A 14,492-nucleotide genomic window follows, 5' to 3' on the forward strand; every position below is an offset into this window, starting at 1 on the left:
GCCAACTCTCTTCGGCATTCCTTGTGTAGAGACTGTGGTCGCACTGCAGCTAAGTGGCTTATATGACTCAATGCAGTTACTGGTGGCGGAACCACATATGTAGATTTGAAACTTGTTGAGAGCCCGCAAGGAAAGCGGGATGGGTGACTCATATTACCGTTTGGTAGCGCGTATCACCAGTCAGCTGCTTTAGATTTTTCTCTTGCTTCTCACTCACCTCCGCTTCTGTTTGCCCTCGCTTGAAGTTTTGCCTTTTTCCGATAGAGTGTTAACACTGTTGTTCCGAGTCACAAACTGCAGTGGTGAAAGTCGAAGGATGAGGATAATTCTCAAGAGCGTGCTGGGGAAGAAGCGTGAGCACGAAGTAAGCCCAGATACCAAGGTAGAGGATATAAAGAAGTTTCTTGAGAGCGAATACACCCCACAAAGTCTTCGACTGTGTTACAATAACCGCGTTCTGGAGGACCCAATGACCATGGAACAGTTGGGCATTGGAGAGGACACCGTTATTGTGTATGTGGGAAAGAAACAATCGGTTCAGCAGTTGGCGTCCAAGTCGGGCGGGTGTGCCTCACCAAGTGCTCCTGCAGAGGGCCCCGCAAAGGGGGAATTAAACGAAAACCCTGGAGTCGCTGGTGCGAGCAGTGTACCGGTTGATGTGCCGGCCCCTTCCCCTAGTGCTCAAGCACCGGCGACAACACAGCAACCCTCAGGTCCCGCGCCTGCGTCTCTTCGGAGTGTTGATCCAGCCCTTATAGATTCAATTGTCGCGATGGGGTTTAACGACCGCGAGCAGGTATCTCTTGCACTTCGCGCCGCCTACATGAACGCCGATCGGGCGGTGGAATTTTTGTGCACGGGGATTCCTCCACATGTCCAGCAGCAACTCGCGGAGGCAGATCTCCAGGCAAGTGCCATGGGTAGAGCAGCGGTGCCGTCAGCGGGCACGCCGCCGTCGGACGCCGGGTCGGGTGGTACTCAGTCAGACCTTCGGAGGGCGCTGTCGGCGATTCCCCATATTGATGATTTCCGTTCACTGCTGCAAAACAACCCTCAAGCCTTTAGCGCGCTGGCCGGCCAACTACTTGAAAACTTCCCGCAAGTTGGCGAGCTTGCGCAGCAGGACCCGGAGGAGTTTGCAAGGTTTATGATGGCTGGGTCGGTGCCGGATAACGCTGACCAGACCCTTGTGACTGCTGGTGAGACGGAAGTGGATGATGCTCAACCGTTAGGTGAGGAAGACAGAGCTGCAGTTAATCGCCTCGTTTTACTTGGTGAGGGAGCGTGGGGTGAGCGTGAGGCAACTGAAGCATATCGCATGTGCGGACGGAGGGAAGATGCGGCAGCACATTTTCTTCTTTTCAACTTTCTCGGGATTACCGACTGACGACGGAACAACCGCGTCCATTTTGTTGGTTGTTGTGAAAGTGCTCCGCGGCTCGAGGCTTGGCGAGGTGCGGGGAAATCGGTGTGATATCCATCGTAATCGGTGGGTACCGTTCAGGAGAATACTCTATTCCAGTACGTTTACAGGGCCGGGGGCTACAGATCTAAATGGGGAAGGGGCAGTGTGATGGAGGCAATAAAGAGTTTATGTTTGTTTGCAATCGTCTCTACGTTTACCCTCGTGACCTCTTTCTGGTAAGTTGTTGAATGAGTGGTCCGAAGTACGAGGGTGTCATTTGTCACTTAAGTACCGAATGATGGCGGTTGTCCGTTGCACACCTGTTGCGACTCTATTTGTCTACTTTCTCCTTGCTCTCCTTGGGGGATGGGAGCGTCGGTGGATTTTTGTCGGAAGGTTTTCTCCCTAATCGTCATTATTATTAACTTCCTTTTTTTCCCTCGTGTGCGTGAATATGGGGATGTGGGGGAAAGGGGTATTATGAGTGCAGCGCTCAAAGTGGAGTGCGGCATGTTCAGTGGCACACCCTTCACGCTACCACTGTCAACTTACAAAATCGAAAGGAAGAGAGATGTGAGCTGCGATGTCAGCGGTATGCATGTGTGGGGTGTGGGAATGAAGCTCGATGGGTGGTGGAAGAAAGAAAACGGAACAGGAAATATGACCCAGCTTTGGAGTTCACGGACACTCGTTATGAACCTCTTGGATATTGGTCTTGTTACTCGCATCTTCCTCCCCTTGGCGCTCACCTTAGGTTGCAAGCACGTTGAATACCTTTGAGTTTACCCTACCATTCTTTTGGTCCCCTGTTAAACTGACTTGTCTCGTGTTTCTTCCCGGCGTGTAGACCCGAAAGAGGGGTGTCGCCGGTTGTGGCTCTTAGTTAAAACAAGTAATTAAAGTTAAAGTTGTACATTTCCCTTGTTGTATATGGTCTCATGGTCCCGTCCTGAATTCGCGGAAGCATTTTTTGGCAAGCTCGTTAGGAGGCGTTGCATATACGCCACGAAGGCGGCACTCGACAGTAGTCCCTTTGTGCGCGTCCTTGGTTTACTTTCCCTCGTATCACTTGGCGTCGGTGCCGTCGTTGGCGCGGGTATATTCGTTATCACTGGTCAGGCTGCGGCACAGTACGCGGGGCCAGGCTTGACAATCTCCTTTGTGTTGTGTATGTTTCCATGTTTCCTTACCGCTCTCTGCTATGGGGAGCTCGCCGCGATGCTACCGGTTGCGGGGAGTGCGTACACTCATACTTCTGTTGCCCTCGGGGAATTTGCGTCGTGGACAGTGGCAGTGTGTATGACATTGGAATGCCTCGTGTCCGGATGTGCTGTTTCTGTCAGTTGGTCTGCCTATGTTCAGGCGTTCTTGAAGCGGTTTTCTTTTGTGCTGCCGCAGCCGTTGAGAAAGTCTCCGATTGATGTGGTGGGGGGAAGATTTGTCCTTACTGGGAGTGTGGTAAATTTCCCGGCTGTGGTTATCACTGTAGTGTGTTTCGTTGTACTGTGCTTAGGCGTCGAACAGACAGCCTCTATGAATAGTTTTTTTGTTGTTGTGAAGCTGGCGGCCCTTGTTTGCTTCGTATTCTACGGAATTTATTATTCGCTGGGAAACTGGGCGGAGGTCAATGCGAACCTAACCCCCTTTGTTCCACCTAACGACGGCCACTTTGGCCACTTCGGCGTCAGCGGTATCTTACGTGGGGCGAGCGTGGTTTTCTTTGCAAACGTGGGATTTGACACGATATGCGCTAGTGCCCAGGAGTGCCGCAGCCCGCAGCGGGACATCCCGCGTGGTATAATTTTAACACTTCTGTTGTGCTCTACTCTGTACGTGATGGTGACGGTTTCGTTGACTGGCTTGGTGAAATACACCGAACTAGGAACTGATGCACCCGTGATTGCAGCGTTGGAGAAAGTGAAGGCACCGAGCTTTTTGAGACTTTTCATTGAAGTTGGTACCGTAGCGGCACTGAGTTCGGTGTGCTTCGTCTCGTTCTACGCAATGCCGCGGCTCATTATGGCCGTGGCAAAAGATGGGTTGCTACCGGCCTTACTTACCCATGTTCACGAGCAGTTCAGAACTCCTATTAACGCCACGATATTCTGTGGTATACCCGCCACTTTTATTTGCGCCGTGTTCCCGTTGGGGATGTTGGGCGAGCTGATATCATTTGGCACTCTGATTGCTCTTGCTTGTGTGTGTGTGTCCATGTGGAAGATCCGCATTGATCACCCCGAGTTCCACAGACCGTTCGTGGCTCCCCTTTTTCCCTACGTTCCTATTCTCGGGGCTCTCCTGAACGCCGCGCAACTGTTCTTCCTACCTTTAACGACATGGCGCAACTACTTTGTTGTTATGGCAACAACATCGCTGTGGTACATCGTTTACGGCATCCGCCACAGCACGGTAGGAGAGGACGGAATCACACGCCGACCGGACTCACTACTTGGCACAGTGGAGCCTCCGTTGTGCGAGGCACTGGAGGGAGTACAGGGAGCCGGTGGCAGTTTGAGCATTGAGTTGACTGAGCGTTATGTCCATAATTGAGTGGGTGGCCTTTGCGACCCGTATTGTATGGTGGGTGAGCTAGAAAAGGGAGAGGGACAAGCGTATACAGGTTATTTTTTTCATACTTTTTCCTATTAATATACCAGTTTCTCTTTTTTCTTTTCCGTCTGTTGGAAGTAACCTTTTCGTTGCTACACGGTAAGTTAAAAGTAGGCTGCCTGGAAGTGGGTGTGTCTATGTACATTAGTTTCGAGTTGGCACTGACCAACGGGAGTGGCGATCGCTCCAGGTGAACCGCTGCCAGATCTGCAAACAGGTTTGGAGCCGGTGACATTTGGGAGGATGTATGCGACAAGCCTGACTGGGGTCTTGAATTTTATTCTTCATTTACTACCGCTGCCCAAGTCCCTTCGTGTCGTGGGGGGTGCACAACAAAGTTAGACTATATGGACGCATGTGTGTTTGTGCATGCATGTCAGTGTCTGCTTGTGTGCGTCTATGCTTTCAGCAATATAGCTTCTCTTTTTTCATTGTTTCATTTTGCTTCTTTCCATCCGATAACAGACAGTGAGGGGACATAAAGATAATTTACACCCGGTACATAATTTAATCCAATAGAGGGACGTTAGGTAAAAAAAAGTGTAAAAAAAAGAAAAGAGAGGCTTTAAATCCAAGAGAACGAAAATAAAAAAAAAAAAGGGAGCAAGTGTTCGCTTCTGAAAGTAAATAACAAACTGCTGGCACCAGAGACACAATGATATACTCTGGTGAGATAGAAAATGGCCAAATGCATGGCCGCGGCTGCCTGCAATATCCCAATAAGGAGAAGTATGACGGCGACTGGGTCTTTGGCAAGCGTCATGGCACCGGCGTGTACGTCTACGCCGACGGCAGCCGCTACGAGGGCGAATGGGTTGATGACAAGGTTCATGGCAACGGCGCCTGCTATTACACCAGTGGGAACGTATATACTGGAGAATGGAGTATGGGCCGTATTAATGGACGTGGTGTTCTTGAGTACCACGATGGCGACCGTTACGAAGGTGAATGGAAGGATGGGCGTATGCATGGCAAGGGCACATATTGCTATTCTAATGGAGACAAATACGAAGGTGAGTGGAAAGAAGATAAGCGTCACGGGAAGGGTGTTGTGGTATATGCTGCACCGGATGGATGCGTTTCAGAAAAATACGACGGCGAATGGAACGAAGGCCGCATGCAGGGATGGGGTAAATACTTTTATGCCGACGGTGGCGTCTATGAGGGCGAATGGGTCGATGGCAGGATGCACGGGAGGGGTACGTACGTGTTTCCTAACGGGAATAAGTATGAGGGTGAGTGGGTGGAGGACAGAAAAGATGGCTACGGTATTCTTCTCTACACTAATGGGGAACGGTACGAGGGCTACTGGCACCTCGACAAGGCTCACGGAAAGGGTACCTTAACATTTCTTCAAGGTGATCGCTACGTTGGTGAATGGCACTACGGTAAGAAGCACGGACATGGTGTTCTCAGCTATAGCAATGGGGACACATATGACGGCGAATGGCGTGACGACGATGCGTGGGGCTATGGCGTGCTGCAGTACGCAAACGGATGCCGGTACGAGGGTGAGTGGGCTGAGGATCGCCGCCATGGAAAGGGTCTTCTGGTCCTTCCCGATGGATCCAGCTATGAGGGATCATTTGCGCATGGAAAGAAGGATGGCCCCGGGAAGATAATTCTCAAGGACGGCTCCATGTACATTGGAACCTGGAAGGATGGGGTCATTGTGGGTCAGGGTGAATTCCGATTGTCTGAGAACTGTGATCTCAGCAATCCGGATTATTAAAGTACGCATAGACTACACCGGAGAGGGGTTTATTTTGCTTTCCTCTTGCTTGTATTGCATCTATAGAGTAAATTTAACTAGGTATCATACAACGTTGTGCTTGATCGAAAAGATTGTGGAAAGGAGGAGGTTAGTTTGTTTTTTTAAAAAGGAAAATAAGAGAGGGAAAATGAAGTGTAAGAAACGTCTGGGTGCACTTTCAGGTGGGGGCGGGCGACGTGTTACCGTTAAATTGGCTCCTTTGTCAGGGCTTGTGCGTCTTTACCCTCGGGGGCCCCCTGGGAAATTGGAGAGGAATGTGAAATGGAGGCGGGAAAAGAAAGGCGAATGAATGTCTGTGCGTGCGCGTGACCACGGTGCTGTATGTGGAAATTTATGAGGGGTGAGATGCCGAAACTAGCGCTGTGTCTTTTTTTTTTTTGCTACTTCGATCCGCTCTCCAGCGGAGTTTCGTGCTCCGCGACCGCCGTGCCGTGCCCATCTGCACACCTTGTTCGTTTGTTTTTTCCCGCTAAACTTTTTTTATTTACTTTTTACAAACTGACTTTCCTTCATATATCAAAAAAAAACTTGTCGACCGTCCCCCCTTCCCCCCTCCCCAACGGTTTCTGTGCAGCAGTGGCCGGCAGTGTGGCGCTTTTTCCCACTCGGCTTTTGAGAACTGTCCTTTTTACTTCCTTTTGTCGGCCCGACCCAACGAATAGGTAAGGTTGGTTACTTTCATTCCCACCATCTTTTCCCCCTTCCCCATTCTTCTCGTTTTATTTTATTTGGACCCACCCGTTGCCACATATTATGCGGTCCATGAAAATGGTAGCAAAATTAGTGCGGGGAAGGCGAAGGGAAGGCATCATTGGAAGGAAACGTTGAATCTGGACTGGAGGCACTCCTTTCTTCCAGTTAGTGAATTTTCGGGTTTACGTCCCACTTTCCTATTAGTGGTGGTGTCTTCGTTCAAACGCATTGTGTCGTCACCTTGTTGGATTATTTGCTTGTGATGGAGTCTTTTAAGGGGTTGGCGCGACGAGTAACGCAGAGCGTCAAGGAAAAGGTGAGTAATGTGGAGCCTACTGAGGAGGATGAGGCACTGGCCCAAGCATGCAAAAAGGTACGCCAGTTGGAGAAGGTTGGTAAAGTTCTTGAGGAAAAGTTTGTGCGTGCTTCCATGCTCATCGAAGAATTAAGTGGGATACTTAAGGAAATTGGACTGGAGTACATGCGCGTCCCGGATGTGCAACCAGAGTCTGAAAAGGTGGCAAGGGATTTGTTTTCCCTCGGAAATAGTCTCCTAGACTCCAGTGTAGCACAAAGGAAGGAGCTGAAGGAGGACGGCACGGATATGTTGAGTGCTTTTCTTAAGAATGTGAGTGTGCTTGATGCTTCAGAGGAGTCGTACCGCAAGTTTCGATTAGAGCACAACTTTCAGCGAGAGAAAGTGTGGAAGTTACGGCGGGCAGAAAGTCAGGATTCTGACCGACTCATACGAAACGAATGCAAACTGGAGGACTGGCACGTGAAGTTGTGGACCGCTGGCGAAAAGAGTAGGGCTGCCTGCTCGCAGTTATACTACGACGGTCGCACCTCCATTGATCTTAGTGTTATGTCATTCACCAAGGTTCTGTCAGCCTATTTCGGTGCTGTTGGAACCAAAATGAACGAGATGTTCAGCTCTATTACTCTACCGACGTATTCAACCGAACCTCTGCTTCCCCCAACGAAATTGCCACCTAGTTCAGCGCAACTTTGCAAACCGCCAGTGGGTGGCACTGCCAGTGTTCCAGAGCCTGACGAGCAGCAACAAAATCAACAAGTAGTGGATAGCGATGTGGTCACAACACATGTGGCAGCTTGATTTCTGCAGAATTAGCTGCGGTACCTTTTTCGAGGTTGGCAGTTCGTGCCGTGAAATCATTTTTTTGCGATGGGTGGTGCGTAAACGTTTGTGTGGAAAATGTTTACAAAAGCGATCGCTGCGTCCGTGTCATCGTGTTTGGGCGTCAAATCGCCTCTTGCTGTCTCCTGGTCTGCCAGCGGTTAACCCTTCGGCCATTTAGTAAAGTGAGGCCATTATTTCGAGGCTATCGAAGTGATCAGAAGTTTGATACTCTTTGCACTGACTGTGATTAGTTCCTTGATGTACTGAGGGAAACATAAAGCGCTTATTACTGTTTTGTTTTCATACGGTTTGTTGACGGCTACATCCACCGCCTGCTGCTCCTTCCTTTTCAACGTGCTGCCCGGTTTGCCGTTGAGAATTAACTTCGGAGCTCAGTTGCTTGAAGGCGCTGAACGACCACGTTTGGGGCTGTGGCGAGTGGTGCGTTGATTTGTTTCTAGAGGCGCCATCGACCTGCTTTAAGCCATGTTGCGACCACTAAAGAAAGGCACACTTGTGCATGCCTCGATGATTCTCGTGTGTTTATCGGTCCGTTGCAATGTGTTGAAGACCGTACAGGTCACCATGAATGCTGCTTCAGAACCAAGCGGGAGAAGAGTACAGACAACATAGGCGGTGTTTTTGTGTGCCGCAGCATGCTGTGCGGTTACTTGTGTGGAATAAGTTGGAGGAACTCTCTGGAACAATGGGCTTGAAATGTCGAGTTCCACATACTGGTACACTGTGCACATTAACCAGCTATAAGATGAGTGACGGTTGGAGTCGAAGTACACTAATTCTTGCGCCACTAGGTTTACCTGTAACCGTTCTCGGTTGATACAGATTGGTCTAATCACTTTTTATTAGCTGTGCACCGGTCCATGCACTCGACTTCATGCTGAAGCATCATTAACTACCTGTTCAGCTTCCGGGTGATCCAATCGCTCGCAGATTTCACCGAGTGGACGCCGCTACGTGCAGCTACTCGGTGCGTTGTGAGGTCACTTGACGATGGCGGTTTGTGGCAAAGGTGGCAATGAATTCGGAAGTGGCGTGTTGTTTCGTTTTGCCACGTTATAACCTACCAAGGTGCGTGTCTGGAGGTGAAAGTGACCGTTTTCGTTGCCTTGTTGCCTCCCAACTTCTCTTTATTTTCTTCCGTATACATAATACGGCTAATACCGCTGTTCCCCTTTTCGACATTTTTTTTGTCTCCTTTCCCACTGCTTTGTTTAATTAATTCTAACCCTCATTTTTCGTTGCTGTATTTTGAAGGCAGAGGGGAACCGTAAAGAATATGAAGATCAAGTCGCACGACCAAATCACCTTCCCTGAGGATGTCACCGTCTCCGTAAAAGACCGCATCGTAACGGTGAAGGGGAAGCGTGGCACGCTCACAAAGGACTTGCGTCATCTGCAACTTGACTTCCGCGTGAACAAGAAGCTCCGTACCTTCACTGCGGTTCGTTGGTTTGGTAACAAGATCAATAACTCAACCATCAACACCGCGCTCTCGCACGTGCGCAACATGATCACTGGTGTTACAAAAGGGTTCCGCTTCAAGGTGCGTTTCGCATACGCTCACTTTCCCATTTCTGTGACGGTGGAAAACCAATTGGTGGAGATCCGTAACTTCCTTGGGGAGAAGCGTGTCCGCCGACAAGTGGTGGCAGACGACGTGAAGGTCTATCGTACGGATGCTGCACTTGTCAAGGATGAGCTCGTGCTCGAGGGGAATGACTTGGAACAGGTGTCTCGTGAGGCTGCTGTGATGCATCAGCTCTGCCTAGTGAAGAAGAAGGATATCCGTAAGGTTCTTGGACGGCATCTACGTGCAGACAAAGACCAACATCGAAGTTGATGAGTAAGAGGATTTCTCCCTTTCTGACCTGCCACATTTTTTTCTTTTTCCTTTTCATCTTATTTACTCATTTTGCGTCGAAATACTGTTCCTACCAAGGAGTTTCTTCGGTGGCCATGGGTGTCTTCGATGGTTCGAATAAACCGACGCCCACCCCTGCATTGTAGTCTGGTGATCCCCTGGAGATGCCACATTAAGTATAACTTTCTCATATTTTTCTAATTTACATTCCCTACGCGTCTTGCGCTTGGGAGTCGAAGGAAGGTCATGAAGTTTCCTCTCAGCTATCTAGAACTTACGGGAGGAATCCCCTCTGTAGTGTTTTCGGTGGAGGGCGGGATAACGCTTCCACATAAATACACTTCCTCCGGTATTTCTTACTGTCTTGTTGGGCGTAGGCGCTGCTGTTGAGGGTGTGAGTGATGGGACGGCGGTTAATGCTGTTACTGAGCTGTAAGCGGGGCGGATGGATAATGCCACTTCATCATCCCGCTGCTTCAATGTTTTCAGCGCCTCTTAGTTACCGGCGGCTGTCGGCGTGGCGTGTAGGTCCTTCCACGGAGATCTTCTCTGCTTGTAACTACACAAGTTTTTATACTTGCGGCGGCGTATTTCACGTTGCGATGCCTGAGCTATTTCGTATTCAACTTAGGCGTTCACCGTTTGCTTCACCCGGGTTGAGTTACACGCGGTAGAAGACATTAATACATGTTACATTAAAAGTGGACGGATATTTCTTTTTTGTTTTCTTTATTTTTTACCTTCTCTGTGCTGTTACGTTGTTTCGGGAATCCACACTCCTTTGTGTAGGGGCTGCACCCACGGTAACAAAAAAGGGGGTAGAACATAGAGACAGCACGTGGCGTGCGGGCGTTGGCTCCTTATCTGAGCCATGAGATCGTCTCCCCGTTTAGCCATGTCCATGTGGGATAATCCTGCATTTGAACACAACCCCCTCACCCGCTACTGGAAGCGCATGATGAAGCGCAGCGGTGAGACGCTTACTTCTCATAGTATTCCTCGACACATACATGGGTATATCGAGTCATCGAATCCTCGCACAGAGTGCCTCGTCAGGTGGTTTCCCTACAAGCAGCAGATGACTGTGGATGGCCGCTACGTACCAACCCTCGGTGACATTATCTACACGCATTACTTCCCAAAGCAGCTTGACGACGACCAACGGGTTAAGTACGTCGCTTTGAAGACTAACAGGTCTGAGTTGGAGGTTGCGGAGGAGCTCTTTCTAATGCGCAAGATGAAGCTGTTTGTCTCACAATTACTTCGGAACAAGCTGCAAAATAGGCCTTTGAGAATGCCGGATGGAGTTGACTATTCGGGCATCGAACGTCGCTACACGCTTGGCATCGCCAAAGTGGCGCAAGCAATGGGTATGAGCATGTACCGCTCGCAGTCGTACGACCCCACTGTAGTATATTCGCCTTATTTAGATTTTGGTGATTGTATTGACTGCGTCTGCACTAAGCAGCTGCGGACTTCGAGCCAGTATTTGCTTTGCGAAGTCGCTGTGCATCGTGGCATTGCACGGAGCCGTTTGACTGACGTGACAGAAGATCCAAAGGAACCCCTATCGCACCTTGAACCATCTCTCTACGAGTTCGTCAAGTTGAGACTGGGTATACTCGCGGTTGCAGCAAAACAGGAGCATTATGTTGTCGACCACATGTTTGACGGGGGACATAGGTACGGCGGGTGCCTAATCCATCTCTTCCCTTCCCCACTCGATCCAGAAATCATCGATCATGAGGTTGAGCATATTGAGCTGGATCTTGATCTGGCGCGGCGCTGGATGAAACACTACTACGACCACTACGTCGCTCCCAGGCGATCGGGGCTTGCATAGTGTGACTTTGTGGTCCATCATATCGTGTGGCTATTGATGTTTCTGCATGTTGCTGAGAAGCTTTTAGCTCAAGTGGTTGGTTTGCGGGTTCGTGTCGCACACAGATAACCTGCAGAGGCGGGGTGCCGTGGTGTCAGTTTCCCCCAGAACCGTTTAATGAATCTCGTTCTTGGAGGCCGTCACTGTCTGTCGCTTCTTGGTGCTTTTGGAAGCTTTTTCATTGCTAGGAACGCCTCCTTGTACAGGGAAAGTGCGTCCGCACCGAGACGGCAGTGACACCTCAATCTTTTCCGTGCTATATGATTTGGTCTTAGAGGACATAGCGACTATCTCAACCCTGGAGACTAGTATCTTCTCGACGAGGATTCATAATGGAGAAAAGCGCTGTAAAGGGCAACAGAAGTAGCATCGTGTTTCGACTTATGATTGGACAGATGAAGGGTGAGAAAGTGAATACCTGTGAGAGAAGTGGTTCCCCCTCCGCACCGACATCGAATAGCAAGCCCATGCATATATGTTTGTTTGTATGCGCGTCAAAGTTGTTGGATACCATCGTTCGCGGTTAAAAAAAAAAAAGAAACAGGTTTGTCTCTTTTTGTTCGTTGAGGGACTTTGACTTCCTCTTTTTGTCGCTTTCACTACCCTTTGGAGTTGTCATATTTACTTTTTCACTGGTTGTTCTCTTTCTATTGCCTCTCTCGTCTTTCATACTTGCAGCCCCTCTGCGTTCAGTTTTAGGCCGCGACAGCGTTTTTTTTTCAATTAATTTTGCGGCGACTTTCGTTTGACGTACAGCAATGACGCACGTTGGTGCTGCGCACAGCTTGCCTCCTCAATTTGATTCGCTTAGCCCAGAGGAGGTTGACATGCTTCGTGACTCTTTCATTTATATGGACCGTGATAACGATGGTCACGTGAGTAAGGCTGAGTTACTTGATATGGTCTTTCGCTGTGTGGGTGAGGAGCGGTATGGACCATTGGTTTCGTACCTTCTTCCGCTGTTCGATGTGGCCGACAAGGATGGTGATGGCAAATTGAGTCTCGCCGAGTTCGTAATGTCTTTTGTTGATGGTCCTGGTGTTGTCCCGGCGGAGGTAATAAATAGCTGCGTGTCGTCAATTCGCGTTCGTCTCACAGATGAAGAGATTGTAACGCTGCAGGATTCGTTTCGCCGCATCGACACGAAGGCTGATGGCTACATAGACAGGGAGGAACTGCTTGCTGCTCTTAAGGAGAATCTCAAGGATACATTCCCCGATCTGAGAGAGAACAACTTTAATGACATCGTCGCCGTTATTATGGCCAGCGCGGATGTGGACAACGACGGTCGCTTATGCTTATCAGAGTTCATTCGTTCTTTTCAAGAAGACCAAGGCGTGTTGCCAGCCGTGTTTGTGGATGCAAGATCGAATGGCTTTGTGCAACATCTTTCACCGGCGGAGGTTGAGGTTCTCCGGGAGGCCTTTGCGACATTGGACAAAAACCACGATGGTTATGTGGAGTTTGCTGATATATACGAGTCGCTGTGGGAGGCCGTCTCCGACGAAAACTACGACAAAAATCAAATATATGAGCTCTGTGATCTCATAATGGTCACAACAGACCGCAGCAAAAGCGGCGTCCTAACTCTGGGGGACTTTGTTCGGGGGTTTATTCGTAACGTCACCTTGGTGCAACTTCCCGTCGCAACTGCACATGAAGAAATACTACGTTGTTGCGAACGTGTGCAACTGTTGTTCGAGAGTGGTGAGCTGGAGCGGCTTTCAGGGTACACTGAAACTGGTGAAAACACAACGAAATGTGTAAATCCTGGTGGCCTCGTGTCTGTACTTAGCAACGTGTTTCGCGATGGCTTCCCTCTGCTGGAGGAAGAAATTCTTTCATCCGTAATAGGTGCCCTCGTGGCTGCGTCTGAAAACGATCTAGATAAGAAATTTGGAATTGAGGAGTTTATTTCATGCTTCGCCGGGGGTCCGTGCTCTTCCTCTGACGGTGTCGGGTTGCTGGATCACGAGAACGCTATTTCTGAGTCAGACGTCCAAACTGTTTCGAGGCTCCTCAGGGACCTGGGGAAAAGTGCTGATGAAGGCGGAAATGTGCAAGAGCCATTTGTGCTGGAGGCTGTCAGAAATACCTTCCGCGATGATCCAGAGAAGGCAGACCGTGTCGTGCAGTATGTGCAATACAACACAACGTGCCCATCCAACCTTGGTTCGGGGGTAGGAGGGTTGGGTTCCTCTTCCAAACTCCTTTCTAGTAAGGAGGATTCGGCAAGCTTACCCACAAAGAAGTTCTCAGGGCCGGTGCGGGGTGTAGACGCTGCGGTTCAATGTGAGCAGGTCAGTGAGACTCAGGGGGAACCGGAGGAGGAAGAGGAGGAACTGCGGGTGGCGGAACCACTAACAGAAAAGGGAGTTGGAGGAACATCGCTCGGACTGAGGGATTTACTGAAAACAAGCAGCGGGGCTAATGTGGGAGCAAAGACGGGGAGATTGCTTACGTCGCGTCCAGTCTATCGTAGCATGCGGATTTCAGAGTGGGCCGCGAACCAGAGAAGTGGGTTGAACCTTTCTGATGCAACCATAGAGGGTAAGCAAAAAGGGTTCGACAGCAAGCTGCGGAAGGAGTTTGAAAAGTTTGCTGAGGGAAATGATTACATTGAGCGCAGTCGGTTTGTGAAGTTGTACCTCTCGATGGAGCATTTCGGTCTGCCGCCCAGTGAGGCGCAGGTGAACGAACTTGTGTCCCGCTACTGTAGGGGTGACAAGCTCAAGTTCAATGAGTTTTGTATTATCATGTTGCGCCGTGTTGGGATGTAGGGGGGACGGATCTGCTGAAACCCATTTTGCGCTTACGTGCTCGTACGCGGAACAATCTCCCATCGTCCGTTGGTACTTCCACTTGCCGTTATATTCAAGTGTCTCCTTATCCATGTGTCCGTATGTGTTGAGAGCACAGCGTCTATATTTGTCTTTTCTTACGTGCCTTTTTCCTTTTTACTGTTGTTATTATTGTTATTACTATTTTTTTGTTTCTCTTTTTTCGAAAATGATATTCCAGATCACGGCCCCTACTTGTGTTAGTTGCGGTATGGAGGGTCGCGTGAGGTGTGTGTATGTGTGTGGGTAGGAGGGAATCAGAGGA

The 14,492-nt window shown here is 49.6% G+C and overlaps 7 protein-coding genes across 7 annotated transcripts, besides 1 other annotated feature; all 7 read left to right on the plus strand.

The window, feature by feature from the left end:
- Positions 1–14,492: part of a sequence feature (sequence corresponds to BAC RPCI93-26G9) that runs on past both edges of the window.
- Tb927.6.4650 (UV excision repair RAD23 protein, putative) lies at positions 317–1,387 on the plus strand (the record flags this gene model as incomplete). The annotated part of the gene is made up of 1 exon (XM_840489.1): positions 317–1,387. The coding sequence occupies one exon, from the start codon at positions 317–319 to the stop codon at positions 1,385–1,387; it is 1,071 nt and encodes a 356-aa protein (XP_845582.1).
- Tb927.6.4660 (cationic amino acid transporter, putative) lies at positions 2,336–3,955 on the plus strand (the record flags this gene model as incomplete). The annotated part of the gene is made up of 1 exon (XM_840490.1): positions 2,336–3,955. The coding sequence occupies one exon, from the start codon at positions 2,336–2,338 to the stop codon at positions 3,953–3,955; it is 1,620 nt and encodes a 539-aa protein (XP_845583.1).
- Positions 4,671–5,747, plus strand: Tb927.6.4670 (hypothetical protein, conserved; the record flags this gene model as incomplete). The annotated part of the gene is made up of 1 exon (XM_840491.1): positions 4,671–5,747. The coding sequence occupies one exon, from the start codon at positions 4,671–4,673 to the stop codon at positions 5,745–5,747; it is 1,077 nt and encodes a 358-aa protein (XP_845584.1).
- Tb927.6.4680 (hypothetical protein, conserved) lies at positions 6,745–7,599 on the plus strand (the record flags this gene model as incomplete). Its single annotated transcript, XM_840492.1, has 1 exon — positions 6,745–7,599. One exon carries the CDS (start codon positions 6,745–6,747, stop codon positions 7,597–7,599), a length of 855 nt encoding a protein of 284 aa, XP_845585.1.
- On the plus strand, positions 8,921–9,484 carry Tb927.6.4690 (60S ribosomal protein L9, putative; the record flags this gene model as incomplete). The annotated part of the gene is made up of 1 exon (XM_840493.1): positions 8,921–9,484. The coding sequence occupies one exon, from the start codon at positions 8,921–8,923 to the stop codon at positions 9,482–9,484; it is 564 nt and encodes a 187-aa protein (XP_845586.1).
- On the plus strand, positions 10,377–11,348 carry Tb927.6.4700 (hypothetical protein, conserved; the record flags this gene model as incomplete). Its single annotated transcript, XM_840494.1, has 1 exon — positions 10,377–11,348. One exon carries the CDS (start codon positions 10,377–10,379, stop codon positions 11,346–11,348), a length of 972 nt encoding a protein of 323 aa, XP_845587.1.
- Tb927.6.4710 (calmodulin, putative) lies at positions 12,146–14,167 on the plus strand (the record flags this gene model as incomplete). The annotated part of the gene is made up of 1 exon (XM_840495.1): positions 12,146–14,167. One exon carries the CDS (start codon positions 12,146–12,148, stop codon positions 14,165–14,167), a length of 2,022 nt encoding a protein of 673 aa, XP_845588.1.

The sequence above is a fragment of the Trypanosoma brucei genome, chromosome 6 (genome assembly GCF_000002445.2).
Source record: "Trypanosoma brucei brucei TREU927 chromosome 6, complete sequence".
Taxonomy (NCBI): domain Eukaryota; phylum Euglenozoa; class Kinetoplastea; order Trypanosomatida; family Trypanosomatidae; genus Trypanosoma; species Trypanosoma brucei.